The sequence below is a fragment of the Porites lutea genome, chromosome 1 (genome assembly GCF_958299795.1).
Source record: "Porites lutea chromosome 1, jaPorLute2.1, whole genome shotgun sequence".
In the NCBI taxonomy this organism is placed as follows: domain Eukaryota; kingdom Metazoa; phylum Cnidaria; class Anthozoa; order Scleractinia; family Poritidae; genus Porites; species Porites lutea.
In genome coordinates this window covers 166,227-193,733 of record NC_133201.1, presented here as the reverse complement: position 1 = coordinate 193,733, position 27,507 = coordinate 166,227, and the positions used below count along the sequence as shown (strand labels likewise).

The following is a 27,507-nucleotide window of genomic DNA, read 5'->3' as shown; positions in this document are numbered from 1 at the left end:
TTCTTCATGATGCAATGATAAAACTTTATAAAGCATTTATACTACCTCATCCACAACAAGTCAATGTCATACGATGAGCTGCTCACTACGGCTAGCATGACATCCTTATATTGTAGGCGCTTACACCAGGCGTTAATTTCTTTTCAAATGCTTAAATGGTACGGGACCTACTTATATTGGAAGCCTTTTTAAATACAGACATACACCTTTTAACTGTTTTTATAACATAGCCGTAATTATTATAGATGTTATTTATACACGTTCGTATTTTGAACGAGTTTTTTAGCTCTTTGACGTAACGAGTTAAAATAAACGATTGATTGAAAAAAATTGATCGATGATTACCTGCCTAGTGAGAGTAGGTCATCCGCTGACATTCGTGTTTTTTTTGCGTTTCAGGAAAAGCAAGCTAGTCTTAAGGAGCAAGCTCCTAACAGCCTCGCAGCCAGGAGTTCATCTTACGAGGACGATGTGGTGAGTGAGGATTTTCTAGGCTTACATGAGTAGAGCGTTACATTTGCAGGGGGTGAACTTTAAAAAACCGTCTGTCTCAACAGTTCTCAAAATGCCTGTATGTGCAAACCTTTTCAATTTAATTTCTTCACTTGCTGTCTTAATGTTCCGAGGTGGTTATTTCTGCATGTTTCACACAGCGCTGAAATTTTAATGTAGTATATGTGCAAAATTCGCAGTAAAGTGACTTTCAGAGTCATAAAAAATATATACTTTAATGGTAATAATTTGACGCAGAATCTCTGAGCAATTCCGCCCCCAGCGAATGAGCGCTCCACAAATTATGTGACCATAGGTCTTCTGCTGACACAAGTTAAGCGACTGAAACACGTGTAATGCCCTCTTAATTGATAAGTCGATCAAGCGTCTGCTCCAATCGCGTCAGGGTCAATACGGGCACTCTTTCTCTACCGTGCGCTAAAAGGCTAAGTACTTTCATGTCTATAAAATGACGAAATCATTCACAGCTTGGTGGCCAACAAGTCACCCCGACACCCTTGCAATTAACCGATTAACCACTTAGTTTCTTGGTCGCTCTTCCTTTCAGAGGGGACGATCCCAGAGCTACCAGAGACTCCTTATGGGCAGTCCGAGTTCGTCAGTACTCAATAACAACCACCTGGTGAGTACGATATTCGCGGAGCGCACGCAATGAAAGAGCGTCAAATCAAATGACATCCATTCTGCACTGAGAAGAATAAGGCGTTTTCTTCTTCATGATGCAATGATAAAACTTTATAAAGCATTTATACTATCTCATCCACAACAAGTCGATGTCATACGATGAGCTGCTCACTACGGCTAGCATGACATCCTTATATTGTAGGCGCTTACACCAGGCGTTAATTTCTTTTCAAATGCTTAAATGGTACGGGACCTACTTATATTGGAAGCCTTTTTAAATAAAGGCATACACCGTACAGGCTTAGAGGCGAGGGTTGAATTTGGAATTACCTAACTTTAATCTTAAATTTAAGAAGAATTCTTTCACTTATTCATTAACTAAGTTATGGAACAGCTTCCCTTCTCAAGTGCGTCTTTCAAGTGATGCCAATGACTTCAGAAGTAAATTGCACGATTGCAGCTTTTTTAGAACGTGTCTCATAATGCACGATTGTAGCTTTTAACTGTTTTTAGAACGAGTATTATAGTTTTCCTAGTCACGTTTTTAGTATGTGACTTTTTAGTCGGTTTTAGCTTTTTATATTTTATGTTTTTATTAACAAATTTTTTATATGTATATATTTATTGAGTTGTTTTTAAAATTGAATAATATTATAACATAGCCGTAATTATTATAGATGTTATTTATACACGTTTGTATTTTGAACGAGTTTTTTAGCTCTTTGACGTAACGTGTTAAAATAAACGATTGATTGAAAAAAATTGATCGATGATTACCTGCCTAGTGAGAGTAGGTCATCCGCTGACATCCGTGGTTTTGTTGCGTTTCAGGAAAAGCAAGCTAGTCTTAAGGAGCAAGCTCCTAGCAGCCTCGCGGCCAGGAGTTCATCTTACGAGGACGATGTGGTGAGTGAGGATTTTCTAGGCTTACATGAGTAGAGCGTTACATTTGCAGGGGGTGAACTTTAAAAAACCGTCTGTCTCAACAGTTCTCAAAATGCCTGTATGTGCAAACCTTTTCAATTTAATTTCTTCACTTGCTGTCTTAATGTTCCGAGGTGGTTATTTCTGCATGTTTCACACAGCGCTGAAATTTTAATGTAGTATATGTGCAAAATTCGCAGTAAAGTGACTTTCAGAGTCATAAAAAATATATACTTTAATGGTAATAATTTGACGCAGAATCTCTGAGCAATTCCGCCCCCAGCGAATGAGCGCTCCACAAATTATGTGACCATAGGTCTTCTGCTGACACAAACGTCTTCCGGGAAATTAAGCGATTGAAACACGCGTAATGCCCTCTTAATTGATCAGTCGATCAAGCGTCTGCTCCAATCGCGTCAGGGTGTAATCAGCGAAGGAAGCTAGGGTGAATATTTTCCCGAAATTTTGACTTTCATTTCCTTGTCTCCCTCTTAAAAAATTGCTTTCGATGAAAATAGTTAATATCCTTCTTGAGTGAAACGCTAGGAGGTGTCGACTTCAATGTTTTATTGTTTTGGTTTTTGTTGTTTGAAAATTGGACTTGTGAAAGTTACAAAAAAACAAATAACATGTGGCGTGTCTTCCAGTAGCGTTTACAGCCGAGATGTAAATCAAATCTTAGCAAACCAAAGGTTGAAAAGACTACTTAAAGAACAAAGGCTGTTATAGCACTGTCTCAGTTGCACGTTAACCCTGAGATTTTAACAAAACCTGCGGGATAAAAACGCTAAACGCGCAATTGCAGACAAAAAAAGGAAAAGTGAGAAAAGAATTGTAAAATGTGAACAAAAAAAAAAGGAAGAAAAAAGGCGAAAGAGGCGAAGTAGTACACACAAGCATTAAGAGAAGTAAAGTATGCTTATACTAAGAAAAATGACTTCAGTTTAGAAGCCAATTCAATTATTCTTAAAATGAAGAAAACAGAACCAATTTTTTTGTAATCCTGCCTATAAAAACAACGAGCTAATGTGTTTTTTTTTCCTTTCCTCCTTGGAGTTTTAAATGCATCTTTTTCATATGTTTTTCTTCGTAAGATCAGTTATTTTTTTTACCTTAATTTTATTGCAGTTATTTTCTTTTCGTATCATTCCTGGCCCGCCTAGACTAGCTATAGCTGTTTGCGGTGCCAGGACACTTGTAAAAATATTCTTTAGAAAATTTATAATAAAGTCTTGAATTCTCTCTTGAAGTCTCGAACGCAGCAATACTAGAGGCATTGAGTTCTGAATTTCAGAGCTAAGGGAATTAGATAATTTAAAACACAAGTGAAAATTTCCTTACATTTGTCCTGCAGTAGGGCAAGCGGAACGAATTCTTACTTCAAGCGTTGCGTGAATGTACGGCACAGTTAAAACATGTTTTTGTCCCTATCGTTTTTTGTAAAGATACTTAGTTTGATAATATCTTCAAATTTTACAATTCGTAAGTTCACAAAAAAAAGATTTGGTATACTCCTGGTAGAATATTCTAACAACCCGTTCTTGAGGAGTAATCAAACGTTTAAGATTGACTGATGACTTGAGTCCCCGACACTCGCACAGTAATGTAAATATAAAAATAAGGATAAGGTAAACTATAATAGGGAGTGCATAAGGAGTTCATTATGAAGGCAGAAACTTGATTTGTGAATATTGCCCACTCATGATTGTGAGACTTTTCTTGTTACGTTAGCCGCGTAAGATTCAGAGTTTGCGGATTTCAGTTTGACGTTGTTGAGTCTGAGGTGTACAGGAGGCAATGAATTTCATTATCAACTTCGTCATAAAAGCCGTCTTAAGACGATCTCCAACTAGTTTTCAGGTAGCTTAGGAAAGCAATAGAGTGCAGAGTCGGTTCTTAAACTGTGTTTGTCTGATCTGAGTTTGGCTCAGTCCTTTATGTCATTGAGTTGTTTTTATTATTTTGTTCTAAATATCCTGATCTGCGTCGATCGGTTTTGAAAGTAGAGCAAGAGAAAAGAAAGCTACAAGCACCCCAAAATGACCTATCAGTAAGCATTAGCATTAAAACATCACAATTTAACCAAAATACAGTAACTGGAAGCTTGTTAAATTTTAAGGCAACTTTTCGTGCCGTAAACCTACACCAGTGTATCAAAGAAAGCAAACTGTAGTTTTCCAACAAGTTACATTGTATTTACATATAATGTCATTTTTGTTTACTTTCATTAGGGGAACGTCACATCAGCTTCCCTTTCTTGTGCCGGACAGAACGAAGACCCGGTTGACACCTTGTTTGAAGTCCCTGACAGCCAGGGTAATTTTTACCATGCCTTTATAGAAGTATGCGACAAGGTTTTCAGTGGAACCCCAAGACAAACCATCAAGTCGCGCATGCGAACATTGGGACTTAATCTAGTGCGATGTCCTACTACCGTCCTTGACATTGTTAGAAAGGCCAGGCCAGGACTTTGTAATTACAAAGTCATTTCGCTTATATCTAAGCGAGACGTCTTTGTCTTACAAGCTTACCACCAATCGCGCGTACAAAACGAAAGTAGCAGGTGTTTTAACCTAGGCAATGCTAATTCATGCGCCAGTTACCTGCAGAAAGCTAGTCTAGACCTTTCATTCATAGATTTCAGTCAAAGGGCAAAGAACCAGTCACTCGCATTGCCTTTCCGCGATGTAACCGGTACAAATCTGCCTACGGGACAAAATTTATCTGCCCTCTGTCACGCTTGCAAAACAATGCCCACCACTGCTACTGACACCGAGAATAGATGTCACTCTTTCCTTGGGACGACGGCTGCTCAGATTCCGTGGTATTCTGAAAGCGCCTGTGCGAGTAAGTCGGCCGACCGGCGATCGAAAGAAAGGGGCGAAGAATTGGAAGAAGATGAACAGCAACGACGACAACAAGAGCAAGAAGAAGAAGAAGAAGAAGAAGAAGAAGAAGAAGAAAAAGAAGAAGAAGAAGAAGAAGAAGAAGAAGATGACGACGACGAAGAGGAAGGGGAAGAAAAAGAGGAAGAGACAGGACAAGAAGAAACACTGAAAGAAACGGAGAGACAAGAAAAAAAAGGAGTAGCGGTGGAAGAAAGTGACTAAGAAGGAGAGAACTTGAGTTTTGAGCCCGGCGAATCAGGCGCCGACGTGAGGCTAGAGGAGGTAGAAAGTATCTTAGAAAGTCGAGGACTAGATCCCGTGCCATTTAAAAGGGTCGTGAGGGAAATCAAAGCGATGAAAACCTTTTATACTAGCGAGTTTAATCACAAGAGGCGCTCTGGCAAAATAACAGTGACGACGTGGCTAAAACTCGTCGAACGCCTTGTCACTTTCCTAAGTTTCGGCGCGAGTAAGTTGGAGGTGACGCCCTCGTTAGCCCTGGTAAAAAACCTGCCGCTCGTAGAGTCTTTCATTAGCCACCTGCGTACGGACAGGCGAGTGCAAAATTCCACTGCCGCCTGTTATATTCAATCTTTGGTGACCACTTCAAACTTCCTGGGTGCAGACCAAAGGTACGGGGATTTTCAAGGTGACTCTGTCTCTAGTGACCTTCGCGCGCTCAGACGGCAATTGGAAAGAGCAAAAGCCTTCACAACTAGCATGCCGGACGTCAGACTTTTATGGCCTCAGTACCAAGAGTTGGTTCGAAGCCTTCACTGCCAGTACCAGGACGCACCTGCCGCAAGCAAGGCGCGGCTGCACATGGATTTTACGATGCTTCTCCTTTTCGCTGTCAATCCAGGTCGAGGCAGAGAACTGAGGACTCTTCGCTTGCTGACGGAAATGCCAGAAGGCGGCGTGCAGACTCTGTTAAGAGGCTTGCCCGAAGGCGACAATGTAGTAGTCATCTCAGACAACGGCCCAGTCTGGTTGGTTGAGACGGGGTACAAGACCGCCGCAAAATATGGCCCAAACGTCGTGCAGTTTGATCAAGAGTTTGATTTCCTGACACACCACCTCAGGGAATACAGAACAAGGTCGAGACCAAGACTGCTTTGCAGAGAGAGCAGTCACGACTACTTCTTTGTGAACAAACGCGGCATGCCTTTCCGATCATCGAGCTCATTTTCCCTCTACCTATCGACCATTTTTAAGAGAAACTTGGGCTTGCCCTGCGGGATAAATGAAATGAGACATGCCCTGGTCGAGCACTTTCGATCTTCGCCTGAAAGTTCTGACGCGAGACTTGCCGAATCTCTTGCGCGTGTTTGCAAACACACTTTGAGAACCCAAATAAATATTTACGATCGCCGAACACAACAGGAGCGCACGTCACAAGCATTACGCTACCTCGGTAAGTCGGCCTTGAATTCTATTTTTGATGAGCCTCCGACTACCTCAGGAGCGACCTCTTCCGATAACGAACAGGAAGTAGATTCAGATGATTTGCCGTCTCCCGGAGAATTATGCGCGCTTATTCCTTCCGATGTGAACCCAGGGCGGCCAGACGTTTTTTTAGCCAAAGTATTGAAGTACACCCACGACGGAAGAGACGTTCGGTTGGCCTGGCTTCGAGAATTAGATACGCGCCCAAATTATTACGAATTTCAAGCGGGGACGGATGTTTGGCAAGAAAAAACCAGCGCTCTGATCTATCCTATCGACGTTCACTTCCATCGACTTGAAGGGTTGTACGAGCTCAGGACACCCAAGAGACGCATCTTTACGCTTGTTCGGAAACCATCCACTCAACCGTAGGCATCTCAGAACCATCTTGGAAAGGCAAGGCGATCAAGTTTTTGACTCCCTTTGAATGTCCTTGATTGAACGAACTATCAAACGATTGGCAAACAAATATATATTTATATAAAAAAATTATAAAAAAAACAAAAAAAATTAAGCATGACCCGTGACTTGCTCACGCCTTATTGTCTGAAATCGTTATGCAAATGCAGACTGCGAGAACTGCGCAGTCACGATCATAATTTTTCTTCTTCTCTTGTGAATCGCGCTATAACCGTCAAATAATTGCAGACCAAAGGCTAGGCTTTCCGCTGCCGTGGTAAGACCGTTAGCGCGCGTGCCTAACGTCTTCTGTCTTCAGGCTGGGAGGAAGGCCTCCTGCACATCTGGGACAGATTGCACGGTGCATGCGGGCGCGCGCGAGGTTTCTTCCCACGCCAGTGGATGGCCCAGCTTTGTTCCTTCTGCTTATTTCACTTGTACGCGTGATTTACCAGCTCTCAACCTTCAAATCGTAGCAGCTTGCCCATCTGTCGTGTGTGAATACTGTCATGTAATGCTCAGCAAGTTGTTTGAGTCGCGTGCCCTTCACGAGAAGGCACGTCCTGTTATCTGCTGAGGGTAAACGGCATTTGGATTATAGTTTGAGTTTTAATTGGAGCACACGTGTTTCATTGTCTTTTAGAGTCACGAGAGATGGGCAAGCGAAAAAAGAAAAAATCCGTACAACGCTACCAGCGAGACATGGCACGGCTGGAAAAACATCTTCAGTCAAAGTGTTTAGTGTGCCTCGGTAGTCTTGAGGTTCCTTCTAGCAGACTCTCATGCTGTCGGAAACGAGTTCACGAGGAGTGCCTTCTTAAGTGGTTTGTTCATTCCGAGGGACGGATACGAACTAGTTGCCCACATTGCAAGCAGTCTATTTTTCCTTTCAATCTTACAGAAGGCCCTCCCCGGTGCATCCCTTTAGGGTTCTTTCCCTTTGCATTTACGCGTGTCCATTTCGCGCCACTACAGCCGCGATTGGAGGACATCGAGTGGCGCTTTCTCAATCCAAGACCAATTCCAGAACCACCCCCGGGGTGGGCAGACTTTCTTCAGCATGGTCGGGCTACGCGTGCTTGGGAAGTAAACTAAAATGTAAACTTTAATGTGCGTTCATAAGAGAGCGGTATAGTTTATAGTTTAGTTCATCTATTTTAATACTTCGTCATTTTTAGTACTGTAGTTTGTAGTTTTTTTTATGCAGTGCCCTATTGAAAACCACATTATGTGACATAGGCCACCTGTAAAAAGAACTTTTTTCTTATTATGGCTAGTGAAGGCAGGTTTCAGCAACCACGACGTTGCCAAGGCAAAGAGAACGTCAAAAAAGCGGTGCGAGTTTTTTGAGCGGCTTCAAAATCTCTGATGTAGATCAACTCATTCTTGCACGAATATTAAGGTCTGAAGTTACTTTGGTCTAAAAAATTGGACGTGAGCCGTCTCTTTATCAGATATGAAGACACTCATTCAACATTGAATTATTTAGTTGTGAAATGAAGCTTTGATATAAAGATTCTATATCTAAATGTCCTCGGTATAGGTGGTTTTCATCCAATCTCAGGAGACACAAATAACAATGGTGAAATGAACAAATGAAATGAAAAACGAGCTAATGAACGATTTTTTGTTTACTGTCCACCAGCATGGCGGCGATGACGTAACGTGAAAACCACCTATAACGATATTCTTTGCCCGGGTAGCCGTAAAATATTCGGAATACTATTGAAACAGGGAAACACCTGCAGCTCGGTATTCTACTTCAATTTGACACCAATAAAGTAAATTGGCCACCGTAAAGATGTTTCCTCTTTTTTTGTTCTTTTTCTCTATGACCTGAATTATGGCGCTTCCTATTAAGGAAACTTTTAACGCAGACAGAAACCTTCCAGTTAGACTGGAACAGAATGTTTCCTTTAACCTGCAAAATCACAAACTTCACAACGCCTAGTAAGCTTCAAGAGATTTTTCAGTGCAAAAAATACTCCACGAAACCTGCTAATAACGTTGTACAAACGTGACGTTTATCAAATTTGGTTAAGTTGACTTCCCGTTATTATCTCTGCAGTGAATAATTGGAAGACAGACTTCTTCTTCTATTGCAAAAAGTTCCTTTTTTCAAACGAGCTAATCACCATGCTCAGATCGCGAAAGTTATTTTAAGATACTTTCGTGACTGTTTTTAACCGGACAATGATGACAATATTCTAGTTAATCAACCACGAGAGTAGAGACCCTATTTTTAGGGAGTTATTATAACTCCAAAAATGGAGTAAAAATTTTAGGTACAGGATAACTCCTTTTTTGGGGTTATTTCAACTCCTCAATATCTGGGGTCACTTTTATTCCTGAAAAAGAGTTCTTTAAACCCCTTTTTGGAGTTAAAATAACTCCCCAAAAAATAACTCCACTGTAAGGAGTTAAATTAGGCCCACTAGAGAAGTTATTATAACTCCTTGAAAATTACTGTGCAGTTATTTTAAATAACGAAATGCTGAGAAATTCACCTTTAAACCGACTTAGCGGACTTGCGGTTTCTAAGCTTCGAGAAAGGCCGGCGAAGCATGTCAATCAATCTGAATTATGTTGCGTGGGAAAATAGGCTTAAGCAAACCTGAAGTAAAAAAGATAGGTTGTGTGTGAAGCTTTCTTTTACTGGAAGAATTCACAATTGACTTGTCTTCAAATATTTCTTAGCTTTGTGCGCAAGTTGCCTGTGATTGGTCTATTAAAGAGGTGAATGGGGGTATTTTTGAGGGCTTATTACCGGCGAAGGGAGGAAGTTGGCCAGCTAAAAAACTGTGCGTATTATATAATAGAGAGTGAACTGCGCGCTGGTGACAGTCTCAAGTTTGTGACACGCGGTGTTTGGCTCTGAGAGACGAACGAAGATCGGCTTGCGATAGAGTATAAATGTGACGGTGTATGGAACGGGGGAGACTGGAACCAAACGGCCACCGGCGCCGCCATCTTGTCAGCTGATGTGCGATCCTCGCTCGAGTTTTGAGTTTGAGGGCGAAAATAAAACACAATCCTGTTGTGGGAAAAGGCAGCAAGTGCTAGGTAGGTTTTTGCAATAGTGCTTTTATTGTTTTTGTTAGAAAGAAATGGCTATAGACCGGTCCCAGAAAATTTCGGCGTTTAAGACTAGTCATCAGCATAAAAGGAGCTACAATAGCGTGCGTGCATGTGTTGGAGAATCGCAGGAAATACAGGCATTTTCTATAATTTGTCCACCTATCAGTCATAGTTTAATAATGGTAATAGACCTTGTCGCAGTTTTCGACGCCATCTTGACGAATAGGCAAACGCGTTAGAAATTACAGTACTTGTATTAGAATCTTATGTCCAATAATTTCCGTAGAAAGGCTGTTTTGCAAAAAATATCTGAATTTTAAACTAATGCTTCACTCCTAGGGATTCTACTGGAAAAAAAAAAAAAAAAGAAAGAGAACATTGAGGGCGTTACATGCGCTAGAAGACCCAGAACCACTTTTTGAAATTTTCTAAACATTTGTCTGTAAGTGGGAAAGTCCCGGGAAAAATTACAGACAAATATATGGTAAATCTAAAGCAAGCCTCCGGAGAAATTTAAGCACAGGTACGCGCCCCCCAAATTTTTTAGTACAATCCTTTGTTTGGTAGCGCTTTAGTTTAGAAGTCATACCTTTTTCAGAACAGCCGTTTTACGGAAATTATTCGACATTAGATTCTCATACAAACACTGTAATTTGTCACGCGTTCTCGTCACGATGGCGTCGAAAACCGTGACAAGGTCTATAAGAAGAGTACGACATAAAAATAGCCGAATAAGAGGATATGAAAGAACAAACTCTAATAAGAAATTGATTTGTAATTTCCAACGCTGTTCGAGTAAGGGAGTACTGTTTGACAGTCCAGGAATTGCCGTAGCCATAGGATATTAATGGAATTGGGTTTCTGTTGCAAAAGATGTTTGAAGGGAGTGGCTCTGTTAGCTGAATCCAATTTATAAGTTAGTGAAAAGAGCGCGTTTGCAACAGTGGCAGCCGATTCTCTGTCCAGACCCACCACCCGCGCTCCAAAGAAAAAAACAGCCCCTATATTGTTCGAGCAGAATTTTGCAATTATGGTAAAGGTGTTCTACAAGGCTGTATTCTGTCCCAGTTTATGCCCCTGGTTTACTTTTAATATCTAACTCAGCAGCAGGTTCGCAGCAAAGTCTTGACAGACTATCAAAATACTGTCAGGATTGGCTTCATAAGATTAATGCAACTGAAACAAGAGTTATTGTATTTCCAAACAAGGGTAGAAAATCAACGATAGATAAACGCAATTTTCTGGTTAGCAATGAACACATTGAAATCGTCAATAATTATACCTTACATGTTGGAGTGAAATTTTCTGCCGATGGATATCTTACAAATCGTAAAGAAAACTCAACAGGAAAAACAAAGGGGTCCTTAATTTGTGGTGGCCTAGTCGCAGTTTTTGTTAGAGTTATTCCGTGTCGCGTATGGGTGACCCGATGTAGGTAATCTTCACATATGTAATCGTCTATCGTTTTGAATAACCGGTAGGTTCTCATTTTGTTGCTTTGGTTAGCAAGTTTTCTAGTGTCGTTACTTATTTCACTTAGCCCTCTGTGTAGTTCGATATCCTTAAGCCGTTGCCTGATTTTTACGATGTTTACGATTCCTAGTGTGCTTTCATCCAGAATTCTCCTAACCCTATCTGTTCCAATAATGAAGTTTTTGATTTTTTTTTTGCTCCAGAAAGCTTTGTTTTCATTCCGTTTAATAGTATTGTATGACATTTTGGGATAATTCGTTTTCATTTTTGGTTAAGGTTAAGGGGAAAAAACCAGAACTTAAAGTTCCTACATTGGGCTTCAATTCTCATTGGAAACCTTTGCTGTCTCAGCTTTTCAGGCATTGACGGTTATTGCAGTATTTATTAACTCCCAGCAACCACTTCAGGAATTTATTCTGAACTAATTCTGCTGGATCCTTTTCTAATTGTCCACTGCAATCAATCCCCCATAGTTCACTCGCATAAAAGAGTATGGGAGATGTCAGTGCATCAAATAACTTCCAGATTCCAGCTTATTTAGCAATTTTGGTACATCACTTAGATAGAAATTAAAAAGGGTAGGTGACAACATGCAACCTTGCTTCACCCCGGCTTGACAAGTAAAGGATTGGGTTAATTTGTTATCAATTTTAACTGCCGATCTAGCAATTGACGGAGCATGAAAAGAGTAAATTTCGGTGCTTCTGTGGTTTAGATTTCACGTACTTCTTGTCAATAAGCATTCTACCTTTGTATACCCTCTTTCTCTCTGCCTTGAGTCAGAGCAGGACAAGATACAGTTATGATCATGCGAAAGCAACATTTTATTGACAGTTTTAATTGCTATCTTTTACAGGCATCCTGCACTTCAATCGGCAGTCACACTACTGTCGAGAAAGGAAAGTAACAAGAAGGAAGGCAAAATGGAACACAAGTACCGAATAAACAAGTACTGAATAAACTGCTTAAAGTACAAGTACTGAATAAACTCTGAAGCGCCACGTGCAAAGTCATTCACGGGCAGTCACTGCGATGCGGGAGATCTCAATCGGGGGTCAAGAACTCCTTCCAGGGCGAATCGTCCGGCATTCTCCTGCGGAAAGCTTCCAGAGCGGCTAGTTTTGCCGCTCGACCGCGTTGCCCGATCACCGTGTTGGAAACTCTTCTCAGTTGTTCCCAGAAGAGTGCGCGACCGCTGCTAAGTTGAACACAGAGCAGTTTAGGCACCAGCGTGGCTAGCTCTCCTATGCGCCTGAGGCACTGTAGCCTATTTCTCTCGACGTCTAACATAGAGCACAGTATCCCCTTTACGGTCTGTTTTCTGGTCACCCTCTGACCGGGGGGTAAGTCTGCCGGGACGGCGAGGTCGTACAGTTGGTGAACTGCCACGGAACTCGCAAGGAGTCGACTGAAGAGAGCGCCCTTGCTAGTAGACGCCCTACCGAGGAGATTGCAGAGGTCCAGGTGTCGTGTGAAGACGCTGCAAACGGCACAGCGGAGGTCTTGCGAGCAGGGTTTTCGTGGCTGCTCTTGTAGCCAATATTGACCGCCTTTCAGAGCACAGCTGTCTTCTCGGCAGTTACAGTTGTCGCGGCCGCAGATGACGAAGAGGGCTGCCATCTTCTCACCAAGCAGTTGGCGGCGTGCGTCTGCAATCAGGTTGCTAGTGGCCTCTTGTGCCCTCTCGGGGTCTCCTTGCCAAGCGCCTGCCCTGGGCATGGCGGTTCGTATTTCCTGTTTGGAAAGAGAAAGAACAAAAAATGCAGTGTTTCTGATTGTGTCATCGGCGGACGGAAAATGTCCTCCTTAAAAATAGCAACGATAACGATAACCATAAGAAGGATAGGGAGGGATAAGAGACCATCAGTGTGGACACCCACCTCTTGGCGAAGCGGCTGGTGTTGTCGGAAGAAAGTTAACATGTCCTGCCACGTCTCCGCGTCTGGGAAGGCGTCAAGCCTGAGTCCCGCGACCGACCCGTCCTGCAAGCCCCAGGGATTTGCCTCTTCTTCCTCTTGCGCCGTCACTGGTTCGCCTGTCGTTTCTGCACCTGCTGAAATGAAACAGGGAGTTCTCGCCGTTAATGATTTGGAAGTGAGTGAGCGTATCATTTATATTGCCCAGGTTCACATAAAAATATGATCAAATGCGCATTACAAAAATGAAGAGTTAAGATTAATGTAATATATAAAAATTAAGCAATATGAATGTCAAACAACTTAAAATATAAGATAAACGCTAAATAGAAAACAAACATTTGCTAGCCCAGCTGTGTCGCAACTTTAGCCGAAAAAATGATGTTGTGCCTTTGTTCCTTTACCAGTATGAAATTTTGCTCAATTTTGTTATTCTTGGGGTATTGATTCCATGTTTGTTATTCTTGTTGCAAGGAAATCTCTTGTTTCAGACTTCGCAACATATTTGCTAGCACTTTCCTAATATAAGAAGAATGACATAAGCAATCTATCAATGCTTTTCAAGTTTGCTTCTTAGCTACCAAATGTTTGCGACTGTCTCAGCGTGTGCGCACAACTCCACAAACTGAAAACGGTCTCTCCTGAGACGTAGAACACGAAGCTGGTATCATGTGCTGATACCAGCATGTATTGGTATCATAATAACGGATCATTGTTTTTATAGATTTGTATACATTCCGTTAGTTTTAATTTTTCCCTTTTTTACTCATTGTAAATATAATAGGATATGGTTGTATATTTGTAGATATTTTTCAATAATGTTGTTTACATGACTGTAAAGCGCCTTGAACATAGGATAAGAGCGCTATAGAAATATTATTATTATTATTATTATTATTATTATTATTATTATTATGTGCGAGTGATAATCGAGTTTGGTTTCATTTTTCAGCGTTCTTTACCTGGTTCCCTGCCCTCCGTCGCTTCTCCCACGCGGGACGCCTTGGCTCTCCTCCCGCCTACAGAGGAAGTCTTTCTCTTCTTCCTTGCTGCGCGTGCGCCACCCACTGTCGTCGAGGTGTTCTCTCCGTCAGTCTCCCCATGGTGGTCCTCCTCTGAGTCGCTGCTTTCCGAGCCGGGCCGGCTGCTCAGCCGTGCGAGGAGAGCACAGAGCATTGTCCGCTCGCTGTCTCCTGGTGGCTGTTGGGAGGTTCCAGCCTCCGAAGAAGACTCCGCGCTGGACTTGCCTATCTCCTGCATAACACTCTCCGGACAGGATATGAGAGGTTCGTTGGATTCCTCGCCGCTACTGCTGGAGTCGTCGCCCTGTCTCCAACCCCGCTTGAGGCTGGCGTGAAGCGTGTCCAAGGTGTCTGCCGATAATGCCTCAAAGGTGGCGAAGTTTACGCCAAACTCTACCATGGCGGAAGCCAGGTACTGCGGGCAGAATGACCCACTCTGGTAACTGATGGCCGCGTAGCGGAGGTTAAGGAGCCGTGCTCTACTCAGACCTGAGCCGGCGGTCGTTGCTTGACTGACCAAGCAGGCCACGTCGCACACCGCCAAACGCCTCAGCGTCAAATTGCTGGCCTTCGCCGACACGGTTATGTTCCCCGGTAAGAAACCCCCGTGTTCTTGCACTATCAGCCGCTTGGGAAAGCCGTGCGTGAATTCAGGGCTTGCGAGGCTCCAGGCCGGAGCGTCCCAGATCATGATATTTCCAAACCTAGGAGAGCAAGAGAGTAGGGTCAGTCCACAAAGGCTTGTCTATAGGTTTCCTGCTTTGCGCCCCCAAACCAGTCGTTCCAAAACAGACAGGGCTTCGTAAGTGTGCCGTTTAAGATTTTGTGGTTAAAATTATTAGTTGATTGGGTACCGTGTGGCGGTTTTTTTTCCAGCGGTCCGTGACTGAATAAGTTCCCGCAAACACGTAAAATCTACTCCAGGGTGAATACTCTCTATAACTTAAATTCGCTACACAGAAGTTAAGTACTAACCAATCGTGTCTGTTCAATTACAACTTGCCCCCTTCATTCGGAAACGAAACGGTGTACATAGCATTGTAGGATTATTAAACAAAAAAACGAAAATGTTATCAATGCTGTGTACTTTCTAGAAAATCGCCAATAAATAGGAAACAAAAGGAACAAAATATCGTCAGTTCGCGCGAATACCCCCCTCCCCCCCCAAAAAATAGCTTTTTACTAGTGTCTCTGAGCAACGTACCTGTCCAAGCGAACGCGGTTTAAATTGGCGTCAAACGGCGCTTGTCCGCTGGTTAGAGCCTCGGTCAAACGTGCGCTGTGACGGCGAAAGAGTTCCCACTTGTTCACCTTTGGGTGGGTGTGTCTGCGACTTGCCCGCTCAGTTGGATCAGCGGCAGGACGCGTATCTTTCCACCCTCTTTCCAGTCTCTCGGTGCAGTAGCTGATAGCGTTGGCAGCGTTGCCGAACAAAACTGCATTGGACACCTCCTCCCGCGAATCTCGAGGCACTATGTGCCTTGGCAACGACAGGCTGTCTAGCAGAAACAAGTCAAAGTTGAAAGCTAGAGGCCGGTCGGCGGATTCTGCGAATGCCAAGAGGAAATATGGCTCCACGCTCTCGACGTCCCTTTGGAGGGAAGCCGCGTCCTGTTGTCGATAAAAGGACTGACTACTTTCCTCGACCACATCCTGGTCCGCCACGAAGAAGGCCCTGTCCTGTGAGGACTCAACGTCACCATCTTCATCTTCTTCATCGTCGTGGTCAGCGCTGTAAGTGCAGAGGGACAGCAGATCATTTAGAATGGCGTTGATGGCAAACGCCAAACGTCATATAAACACGTACATAGAAACTTACCAACATTTCCGTACGGGCTATTCTACGTCAATGCACATGTCACCGAAAAGAAGGAAAAATTGGCGAAATAGCTCATGACAACTTGAAAGACTTTCTTTCACAAATACTCCTCAAGTGATCTCTTAAAAAGTTTTTAAAGTCATGTTGTTGTTGTTGTCGTTGTTTTTAATTCTTGATTCCTCCCTTCCCTCGCGGCAATCTGTAGCGCGATTTCGCGGGAAAATATTAGTTACTGTGAAGTATTTTCCTCATTCCTCAGCACAGCCGCATACGAGGGTTATGCATATTAAGAAAGATGCTTGACCTACCTTCGGCCGTCTCGTGTCCCTTCTGCTCTCGCCTCCTGGTCAAAAAACTGTCTGAAAAAAACAGAAATGAATTAATACACAGCAAATAGATACAGTCGTTTAACCCCGTTGTCAAAAAGACACCTTCAATTGTAATAGACTACTAAAGAAATTTATGAGGACATGAGAAGCGACAAATCATTCCAAAAGGATTTAACGAACGGGCATTCCCAAAAGAGGTGCAAAAGAGTTTCCGAGCTTTCTTTACAGAAACTGCACTGATCATTAGATTTGATTCCAATTTTAAAAAGGAAATAGTTTGTTGCCAATTTTCTATGCAGAAGTTGAAATTGAAATACACGCAATTTAGATTCCTTAGTACATAGAAAAGCAAGGGTATATGACTTAAACCAACCCCAATCAATCATGTAAATAAACTCCCGTCAAAAAAAGGCAACAAAAAAACCGATTAATTTCGAAAATGGTCTCAAATCCGCAATAACGATCAGCGGGGTTGGGCGATACTAAGTGAATGAAGTAACCGAAAATCACGGTTAACCATTTACCTTGCTTCGGTGCGACTGCTTTTTTGAGTCCTCGGCCGGCGGGAACAAGAAGGCCTACACAGAATAAGAGACACGACATTGTTAACGTAGCCACGTCAAAAATGTAGTTAAAATTATGGTGGTGAAATTACGGTTTCATCGAATCAGCTAGTCAATTTGTGGTCCTCATCAGTCCCGATTTCGTTTTAAGCGGTTTTCCTCTGGGTTGCTAGTAATAGTTTCATGCTTGTCACGAAGCAAAAATCTGTACCTTTCTGGGCTGTCCGCCGTATCACTGCCAGCCTCGCTCGGCGCTGGCGGATCTTGTGAAGATCTGCAACAAAACAATCAGACATCCAACTTAAAAAAGCACGATAAGTGAGCAATCTGTTGGTTATTCTTTCGCCTCAGAAAATGAATTAAAGCGGGAAGAAGTAAACAGAACGATAAGTAGAATTTCTCACATATTTCTCCAAACCCAACGTAAAAACCGAAAACAAACTTAATTGAAAAGAGTTTCCGAGCTTTCTTTACAGAAACTGCATTGATCATTAGATTTGATTCCAATTTTAAAAAGGAAATAGTTTGTTGCCAATTTTCTATGCAGAAGTTGAAATTGAAATACACGCAATTTAGATTCGTTGGTACATAGAAAAGCAAGGGTATATGACTTAACCAACCCCAATCAATCATGACTTTTTGAATTTGTTTGTTTTTGCGCCGCTTTTTCCGGCGATCCGCAAAAATAAGTTCCCGAAAATAACAAACATATTATCAATGCTGGGTACTGGTACTGTCTGGAAATCGCAAAAATCAATTTCCAGCAAAACACAAAAAATCGCAAATCCGCAAAAATAAACTCCCGCCAAAGAAAGGCAAAAAAAAAAACCGATTAATTTCGAAAATGGTCTCAAATCCGCAATAACGATCAACGGGGTTGGGCAATACTAAGTGAATTAAGTAACCGAAAATCACGGTTAACCATTTACCTTGCTTCGGTGCGACTGCTTTTTTGAGTCCTCGGCCGGTGGGAAAAAAACCGGAAACAAACTTAATTGAAAAATGACTTCCTACCTGGATGATTCCTGCGTCGCTCGTCCACCATCAAGCTGTTCTGCTTGATCCGATCTCTTCGCTGGGAAAAACTCTGCGATGCTCGTGGCTCTCTTCTGCATTGTCGAGTCTAGTCGATTGAATAAGTATTTCGCAAGGGGACACTTATATATCAGGGCACATTACGTCAATTTCTCCAAATAGACTCGTTGCCTTTTACATGACCATGACGTCATCCGTGTTTTCCCCGTGGAGCTATTTTTATATTCCAGCCGAGGGAATCTGGGTTTTTGCCCTGACGGGGCAAAAACCCAGGCTTCGCGCGGCGGCGTAATGGCTGACGCAATGTGGTGTGCGAGATAGCTCGAGGGGTTTAACATCGCAACTGACGGTTTCCTTTATCAATGAACCCAAACAAGAGCCCCCTTCGTTCAAGTTTGCGGCTGTGGCCAACGACGCCTCTGGAAGAATTTTCACATGGCAGGAAATAGCGCAAATCTAGCGGCTAGCTGAAAAGATGGATGCGAAAAGTGTACACTACTTGTTTTGTCAGTGATCATTTGCTGATTCTGTTCGGTGATGGTTGATGAGAAGGTTCATTCTGGCGAACCTTTCTTTCAATAAAGAACCAATGATATTTTGTGCAAAGAAGCGGCCTTTCTTTGAATAAGGAACCAGTGATATTTTGAGGGGGAAATTAGCGGTAAAATACCCGACGACAAAAGCTTGGACAGCTAGAAAAACGATCTTGCTGCAGTGTCCACATACAAATTCTCCCCGGTTGATCTTCATACAGTTTCATGTCGAATTAGTTGAGAGAATTAAACAGATCAAAGCACTTTCCATTAGGGGCCAGTTCCCTTTTCTGTAAGTAGGGTGGAACGGGGGAAGGGGGAGGGGAGTGGGGTGTGGTGGTGGGGGTTGTTGTTTGTTGGGGGAGGAGGGAACTGTTTGCCTTCGACAAAACAGCAGCATAAATACTTTTCTCTGGAACCGAGGCTGTTTTTCTTTGAATTGGCATGAATAGGTTGGAAATTTGAAAATACGGTTGAAAGACTTGAAATGTTAAAACTTAAGTGAGGAAAGTAGAAAAATTCATTCTTATATTCATGACTAAGAGACTGAGAGCTTGAGTGTTAGATTGCCGTCCGAATAACACACCAAGTTTTTACCTGATGAAGCTGAACAAATGAAGTTGCTGAATACATTTAAAAGGACATGAATTTCAGTTAACTGAAAATATGAGCCCAATATACCAAATAGTTGCTTATTAACAAAAAGTTGAAAGTTCCAGAACTGAGATGAAGACATTACCACTGTCAAAGCCTTATTGCCAAACAATTTACACCAAACAAGATTTTCACGTATGTTTTTTGTTGTTTCTCCTATTTTTGCCTTAATAGATTTATTGTTTTGCGAAAACGATTATCCTGTGTACTGACTCCATTAAATAAGGGAAAGCAGAGATTCAAAATGACTTATTTCTCTGACCTATAAAAAAAATTTAACCCACCCCCTGTCATTTCATATTTCAGTAGTTATCCACCCCCTATCATAAAAGAAACAAACTGAGCAAATAAATACAATGTGGTGTGAATATGTAAGCTTATTGATTTATTACTTTGTTACACCAACAAGTGGGCCTTTTTTACTTTGCCTGGTCTATCCAGAAATTCCAAACTGCTTACAAGATTAAAAAAGAAAATAAAACAAATCCTTTCAACAGCTCCACCCTTGACTCCAAAGCTGAACGGAATAGAATAAAAGAAATGGCAATGAGATTCAGGGATGAATAATTCACTTCTTTTGTTCTTCTCTTCCTTAGCCTTGGAGCCAAGTGTGAAATTTTAATGTGAAACTGGGGCCTAAATGGTGTACACAGTCTGACAAGTACATACCATCAAATATTATTCTTTAAACTAACGTGATGTGACGCGATGCTTCACAGCATTACACCTTCATGACATGATTGAAATGTTCACTCTTCAAAATTATCTAGCGGACTGGCCGCTCTGACTCCCAGAGCAGCTTCTAATGAAAACTGTTTTCAAAATTAAATGGAAATATTTTTAACCCTAAGTCCCAATAGTGACCAAGATCAAATTTCTCCAAACAAGATCCATACACTGCCAAGAGATGTTATAAGCAGTAACAAAATGATCACACAAGAGAAAATGCCTTGATCTATTATCAAATTCTCTCTACTTATTCTTGAAGGAAATGTATAGAGATCAGTTTGGAGAATTTGTACGTGGATACTGGGGCTTAAAGGGTTAAGGCCCACCACAGTGAACTGCGAACGAGAAAAAGGCTTCCTTTTTTCACCAAGCATAATTGAAGCCCTAATAATGTTACACAAAACTAAAATGTCATGAAATGATTGTGTAAGAAAAGTTTGTAGCAGACTACAGAAATAGTTGTAGTTCTTCAGTGGACTGTAGATTTTTACTGAGCTGGTCACTTGATCTCTGATCTGGAAGCATGGCAGGCTGAAAGAGGAAACAGAAAATCGATGAGAATTTCCTTTTGAGCGAAAACACACTTTTTCTGTTTCTTTATTACTGCCCAGTAGATAATCGAGTACAACCTTTTTCAATTTCTCGTTCCTCACCTAATCTGCAAAGACGACCTTGTGTATTTGACGCGGGGAAGTGCAGAGTTGATATAATCCTGGTCGATTCTTTGGCACCTTTACTGTAACAGGCACTAGGCTCTCCAAACTCTCCGTCCACTGTTCACCGCTGAGTTCCAGTTTGTAAAGGTTCCTTGAGACATTCTTGTACCAGAGAAGGGAAACATCACCTTGTTGATTGAGAGAATGGATCTGTCCGATCAGGACTTTTGGGCAGTTAAGCTTGCTATGCTCTTCCACCACAGCTACAAAGTCACCCGGTTTGAATGGGCAGTCACCGAAACTCTGCGGTTGGCCATTATCGGGTTCCTCTTCCAAATGGTCCTCTGCATACTCCCTGGCTAGGTTGACAGCAAGCTGCTTTCTGTCATTGGCGGTACCGCGGTCATAGGTACGCTGGGCTTGTTGCCATGAATATCTGAGAGCGGCCGCCAATGATGCCTTAAGGGCATCTGTGCAATCACTGTGAAATGGAGAACTTATTTTAGAGATGACTATGAACACGAAGAAAGGCAGACCTACCAAACACTACCCGCCAAAATTTAATGTGTGGAAAATATTTGTAATCATTGGTTGTCTTGTTCACCTACTGTTAATGCTGATCACCAGTGGTCCAATGTATATGTTTTAGGTGATTTTTTATCTCAGGTAATTTTATTCTCCTTTTGTTTTTGAGTATGGTGATGTATGGCAAAGACGTTTAAACCAAAGGAAAATAAAAATTACCTGACATAAAAAATTAACTACAACATATATTTCATAAAATGTCCTGTTGTTATAAATTCTATATTGCACATAGCTTTTCTCTGTTTTATTTTTTTTATTTAGGGAAATGTCACAGAGCAACCTCCAGTTTTCCTTTTTCAAGATGTTTTATAATTGTTTATTTCTATAAGATTATGATGCTCCTTTGAGTAAGGTTTTTCAGCAACAATAATCAACTCACACCAGTGCATGACCGAGAAAGAGAAACAAAAAAATTCAATCCCAGGATAAAGTTGGACTGATGTGAATATCTCTAAGTTTGTTGAGTGAGTATTTTTACTTTGATGAGGCAGAAAAAAAGCTGTGCAGTGTATAGTAGAAAAAAATAATTATCTTACTCTCTGCCATATGACCAGGTGATGAAAGCAGATCGAAGCATATTCACTGTCACCAATCTTCCAGTCAGGCTACGAAACAAACTTTTCATGTGTGCAGAGAACGCAGGTCCCGAGAATCTGTGACCCTTCCTGTTCTGCAAGGTACAAGTTAAAAAAGACACGGATGAACACTGAACTAAAGTTGGAAAAACACTCGGATCTTTCTAGTAAAATTGACAATACTATTGAACGTGTGAAAGAAACAGTGATTCTTACAGGTCCAGCTTTTGCTTTCCTAGAACCATGTGTTCCAGTACAAAGAAATACAAAGATAGCATTGTATTAACTGAAGGGTGAATTGGGTCGAGAAAGCACCCTCGCTGAATTTAATGCTGGTCCTAAAAGATGATTTTCCAGATAAAATAACCCCAACTACTGAAATGAAGATAACCATTTGAAAGGATTCACCCTCACAAGGGTGTTTTTTTGTCCATTTTCACCCAAATAAGATCTCAATAAGGTGAAAATTTGGCGCGATTCACCCTTGAAGGGTGAGAAATGTCAAAGAATCACCCTAAGGAGAATTAATTTCAAATCCCAGGGACTTCTATGAGGGTGGTTAGGGGATTTATATAGGTGAATCAAGAGACTGAGACATTTTCAAAAGCTAATTTAAGGTTAGGGTAAAACCTTACTGTGTCCAATTTAGGGTGGTAATTTAAATCCACTCACCAGAAGCAAGTAGTCCCCACTGTCATCCTTTGCAAGGAGTGGACGGAAATCGTTGATGTAATTTACCAGAACCTTGTATAGTTCATGGTCACACTGAAAAGAAGGAGAATCCTGTTTAAGTCCACTTTGCCTTTTAGAAACCAACATGAAAATTCTTTGCACTGTATCTTCCCTTTGCTAATGTAACATTTGTGCAACAAGGGACATGAGTTTTAGGAATTATGAAAAACTGAGTAGTGATCTCACCTGCAGAGTTAGCTCATCCCTTCCAGATGTCCCAGATGTGATAATCGCAACGCCATTCTACCTGTAGCCAAACCGTTTCTCCGGGAGTAAGAGGCAATCTAAAAATGTAAAATGTAAAATGTAATACATAACAAAACAAAAATTCATTAAAATACAAGAAAAAAAGAGGCAATCTATCCATATTTAGGGCTACGCGCACATTTATTTTACCCATACCATACACAGAAACGCTCTATCGTAAGGTGTGTAACAGTTGGGTTAGCAATGATGCGATGATTGAGGCAAAGTCCCAAACCATATGCTTTAAAGTTATCCCCTTGTTCTGTCTGTGATGTATTTTCAAGACACCTTGGGCTATGTGCCCTAATGGCCAGAGCACACAGCAGTAAAAATGCACGCATGACCCAGCTGTTGGCAAGCAGCACAGCATTGTACCAAATTTACACTCTTGCAGTGCCTTGTCAGTTGTCTCCAGCTGAGAGAGTACAAAGGAAGACCAAGGTGAAAGATCTTCTGTGTAAAATCTTTGACTGCAAGAGGAACAGATTGCAGTGCCTGAAGCACATCGGCCAGTTGGCCCAGCTCTTGCCAAGACTTCTGTGTGTCCAGTTGGTCACAGGGCACTCTCTCTTCTGGGATGACTTGAGGAAAGTGGCACGTGCAGTGAATTCCCAGCCAAATCAACAGTCAAAATTAGCTGCAATAGTTGCCATTGGGAGAAAACTTCCTCCAGCATCCCCTTGGAGAGCATTCCTCACCTCAGAGAGGACTGCAGATGAGGAGGCTATTATCCAAAGATTTGGCTCCTAATGTGCAAGCGCTTTTCAGTGCATTAGTTCTGTATTTCTTAACACCTCTGGAGGGTGAATATTAAGGATTTCTTTCATATTGATATACAGTAGACTTAAATTTGTTGTTAAGATCTAGAGACATAATAGGAGAAAAATGCAAGTATTTAAAGAGCAATTAATTTTGATATTCCACTTAACTTATTCCTAAAATAGTTGGCTGAATAGTTTTCCCCCAGATGGTATTGCACAACTATATTTTGATGTAAACAAAGTGGCAGGTGCAGTGAATTCCCAGTCAAATCAACAGTCAACATTTATAGCAGCAGGTAGTTGCCAACAAGAGAATTTCCAAGACTTTCAGCTTTGTGTTACATAGAGGAGTAAGACAGTTTGAAATTGAGAAAACTGAAATAGTTTGCTAAATTGTTTTTTCCCTCAGATGGGATTACTTAACTCTATTTTCATGTAAATTCCAGACGAAAAAAAGGTTCATTTAATTGTTCTGTTGACTAGCATGTCTGCCTTTGTCACATAAACACTTATTAAAGCTACAAGTCATTTATGGAAAGTGTATACTATTTAAGGAGATATGAGACAATAAAAATAATGGTTTGATAGTAATTTTGAGTAATCAATAATTATTTAATAATATTATTATTATTATCAATTATTATTAATGTCACATGCTTGTCAAACAAGGTTTGCCTTCTCTACAAGAACCAGTGTTTAGCCTAAAATTTGAAACAGGTTCTTATTTTCTTAAATCTATAAAGAAAACATTATGTACAGTATGTGGTCCTTGGTCCGCAACTTTTCCGAACATGTTGAAAAATTTCATCTAGAAAAAAATTAGGTAAAAAATGAATGTAGCTGACAATTTATTGATTAGTTTTCTTTCATATGGCGAAGCTTCGGCTTTTCTTCTGTTGCTCCTTGGTAGTACTGTTCGTTTTTCTGTGTTTGATGCTATAAAACTTAAGCAGCTTTCTCTCCAATTTTGCACACTGGTTAACCTTTAGGAATGGAAGGGTTTAGAAAACTCCTGGGCCAAGTTGTTCAAAGGCTGATTAGCAGTAACCCGGGGTTGAATTTCAAGACCAGTTTCTTTTTCTTTTGTTGAAATTTTTTATTTTTTGGATAATTTTCTCTATTCTTTTTAGAGCATCCAGTCATCACATTATAGACAAAGAGATACAATTATGCTATAAATTAATACTTAGCGCTCTGCGTAGGTAAAAAATAAAAATACAGCACCTTTTCACCCTATGAAAAATTAAAATATAGAGAATATATTCAGTGCGGTAGAAAATAATTACTCAAAACTCTGTATGTATTCAAGATATTAAGAAAAGAGAAATTGGAAATATGTATAAGGAATATTTTAACACATCCCTTTTATCAAGCAAAAGGTTTCATTTATTTTGCAAAATGTAATTACACCAAAGACATAGGTTGCAGACCAAGGACCACTATGCGAAATTTGGTGATAGTTTTCAAGAGTCTTTAAAACAAAAAATTCAAAGTCTTCAGCAAATTTGCTTCCAACGGCAGAAAAATTTTTATCTCAAAACCTGTTCTACAAAAAGGCACGTCTTCCTGTTGCGTTTTATTTATTCACAAGCAAAAGTAAACATGACCATGTAATTTATGGTGCCGCAAAAGTACATGTACGAACTTCAAGAAAGAGGAATTAACTTACTGTCAACAAGCTTGAATTTCACGTCTTCAGGTTTAGTTAAAACAGCAACACCATGGGGTTTTGTGCACAGACTCAACAATAATTTGACCAACACACTCTCTTTCACCTCGCTGTTCAATATCCTTGGGTTTTAGCAGTGGAGGGGTAAACACAAAATGAGTTTTACACCTGGCATGAATTTTCTAGAAATAAGGTAGTCTAGATGGTTGGATACTGTAAGTCATGAGAAACAGCTATGAATGCAGTCTCTGCAACAGAAACAATACTGTGTAGTGACCCATGCTTTTAAAAGTTTAGAACTTAGCTTTTGGCTTGGGAAACTAGGAAGCCCAAATCAGCTAGAATTTCATAGAAGTGTGTGTGCGCTCTAGAATAATAACAACAATATAGCAAAGGAAAAAAAATAGCAATAACAATCACCAAATGTAGACTGAATAATAATGACAGAACTCCATTAGGGCCCGTAACCCTTATCCTTTGAGCTATTCCACCGAGCCGAATAACATAATATTATTCCTCGACAAGAAATTAAACATACAAATATAATTTCACTGGAAAATAGTTCAAAGAAAGCTGCTGAGGACAACGTGTTTGCTCTTTCACTGTGATCAGTGAAAAACTCCGGATAAAAACTATCTAGCAAAAGAACAAAATAGACGATGCTTCGAAAGTTAGAGGAATGAATCCGCCATGTTGTTTGAGGTCCTCACATGAAAATTGTTGCTGATATGCACATGAAAATGCCTCCGTTACACAAATATAGCACTGAATAGAAAACATGCGGACTCACCGGCTTGGCAGGCTTGTCTGGAAGAGTGTGTCTTGCTTTCAGGACGAGAAAACAATTCCGATTTGTACAACACGATCACAATGTCTTGGTAGTTAAGGTAAGTGTGCCTGCCATGGAGCTTGTCAGCGGAGGTATGTTTGTGGTGTTGTATGCGACCTTGAAAGATGACCCTGTTTTGGCAACTTTTGACAGTCTCTGGTGCTTACCTGGCAGTAGAAAAGTGCCTAAGAAACTGTGGGAAATGTAGAGAGGAAACTAAAGTTCGCGTCTGGAGCGTTTTCGAGAGGTGAGGTTCAGCGGGAGTTTGAAAAGATGGGTGGAAAAACGCGTTGGTATTTTCAAGATGGCGCCTGCTGCTTTGGATAACCAATTTCGGTTGTTAAAGTTTATTGTACATGTTCTGTCGGGTACAAGGTTTTATTGAGTTTTCAATAAAGGCGGAAACAAAGTTGAAGCCAACTGCTTGAAAAACAAAACCCAAAAAAACTTGCTTGGCCTTTGAATACGCGCTTTTGGTCAGTCACTTGCCGTATTTTTGGTTTTGTTTTGTTGTGGTTGTTTTTTGGGGGGACGGGGGGGGGAAGCGGGGAAAAATATAAATCTGTTTTATTATTTTTCCCTTCTTTTTTTAATGCAACACCATCTATGTAAATGGTACTGCGAAATAAACGTTGTTGTATTGCTTAGGGTACCAAATGCTCGGTTTAAGTTTGTGGGCAGCGTCCCTGGTTTACCTGCGCGGGATAAAGTTCAGTAGAGATCACCTGTTTGTGGCAAAAAATAGAAAAAGCAAAAGCAAAACAAAACACTCGAAAACAACTTAGCTTTTGATTGACAAAAAACTGATGCAGCGGCCTAAAAATTAATGTGGCCGAAACAGGCCCAGTTCATGGTATGGGCGTCGGTGCGGGTTTCAGATTACAATCTCCCCCATTGAAAAGCAGGGACCATAGCCTTTGCGCTTGCAGTTGCGATGCGTGGGGAAACACCAACACAGGTAGTCTATCGTTTCGTTTCTTTCTTACCTTGTTTTTATTATTGGACTTTTTCCTTTTTGTTTTGTTTTGTTTTGTTTTTTCATGGCGATTCTCTTTCTCTTTCCTGCAAAAAATATCATCGAGTGGCATATATGGCAATGATTCTTAACCGACCGCACCCAGCTACACAGCCAGTCTTGAGTAAACCTACCTTTTTGTTTTCTGTGTGACAGGAAAAACAAGAGAGAGAGAGAGAGAGAGAAAAGACTAAAAGAATGGATTTCTCGACCGAAGCACAAGAAACCCGTGGCCCTGGGTCACCCTCCAAACCGGTGAGACGTTTTCTTAGCTACTAGTGGAGATACGATACCATTGTTTGGGCGTGATACTACAGCGTTTAAGCGCTTAAACGCTCAAGTTGTTTCTTCAACATTGGTCTTAGAAGAGCCGATTCATTATGCGTTACAGATCTGCAGCCATCAGTTCAGTAAAGAGACTTTTCATGCTGACGGTTCCAACAGTAACCAATTTTCAGCTATTAGTTCAGTAACCTCTCCCTTCTCCCCTTAAC

The 27,507-nt window shown here is 41.2% G+C and overlaps 2 protein-coding genes across 5 annotated transcripts; both read right to left on the bottom strand.

Annotated features, from left to right (window-relative positions):
• Positions 1-12,203: 12,203 nt before the first annotated feature.
• On the bottom strand, positions 12,204-18,135 carry LOC140926112 (uncharacterized). The gene is made up of 8 exons (XM_073375933.1): positions 18,009-18,135; positions 17,206-17,268; positions 16,956-17,009; positions 16,411-16,461; positions 15,488-16,015; positions 14,224-14,987; positions 13,226-13,398; positions 12,204-13,079 (listed from the first exon to the last, which is right to left on the bottom strand). Exons 1-8 carry the CDS (start codon positions 18,107-18,109, stop codon positions 12,390-12,392), a joined length of 2,424 nt encoding a protein of 807 aa, XP_073232034.1. The 5' UTR covers positions 18,110-18,135; the 3' UTR covers positions 12,204-12,389.
• Positions 18,136-19,580: 1,445 nt separating this feature from the next.
• Positions 19,581-26,061, bottom strand: LOC140941071 (uncharacterized). 4 transcript variants are annotated; one of them, XM_073390033.1, is made up of 7 exons: positions 25,960-26,055; positions 25,170-25,351; positions 22,680-22,777; positions 22,434-22,526; positions 21,723-21,856; positions 20,599-21,082; positions 19,581-20,476 (listed from the first exon to the last, which is right to left on the bottom strand). In XM_073390033.1, the coding sequence occupies exons 5-6, from the start codon at positions 21,809-21,811 to the stop codon at positions 20,599-20,601; spliced, it is 573 nt and encodes a 190-aa protein (XP_073246134.1). In that variant the 5' UTR covers positions 21,812-21,856; positions 22,434-22,526; positions 22,680-22,777; positions 25,170-25,351; positions 25,960-26,055; the 3' UTR covers positions 19,581-20,476. The 4 variants fall into 4 exon arrangements, with proteins under 4 accessions (XP_073246134.1, XP_073246151.1, XP_073246142.1 ...); XM_073390050.1 differs by having other exon boundaries at positions 25,170-25,291; positions 25,960-26,032; XM_073390041.1 differs by having other exon boundaries at positions 25,170-25,417; positions 25,960-26,026.
• Between the last annotated feature and the right edge of the window lie 1,446 nt (positions 26,062-27,507).

Coding starts and splice junctions, on each gene's coding strand:
- LOC140926112 (XM_073375933.1), bottom strand. CDS start 18,109: ATGCAGAAGAGAGCCACGAGCATCGCAGAGTTTTTCCCAGCGAAGAGA. Junction 17,010..17,205: donor ACGGCGGACAGCCCAGAAAG/GTACAGATTTTT, acceptor TATTCTGTGTAG/GCCTTCTTGTTCCCGCCGGC. Junction 13,080..13,225: donor ACCAGCCGCTTCGCCAAGAG/GTGGGTGTCCAC, acceptor CTTTCCAAACAG/GAAATACGAACCGCCATGCC.
- LOC140941071 (XM_073390058.1), bottom strand. CDS start 21,811: ATGAAAAGTTTGTTTCGTAGCCTGACTGGAAGATTGGTGACAGTGAAT. Junction 21,083..21,722: donor ACCTGGTCATATGGCAGAGA/GTAAGATAATTA, acceptor TCCATTTCACAG/TGATTGCACAGATGCCCTTA.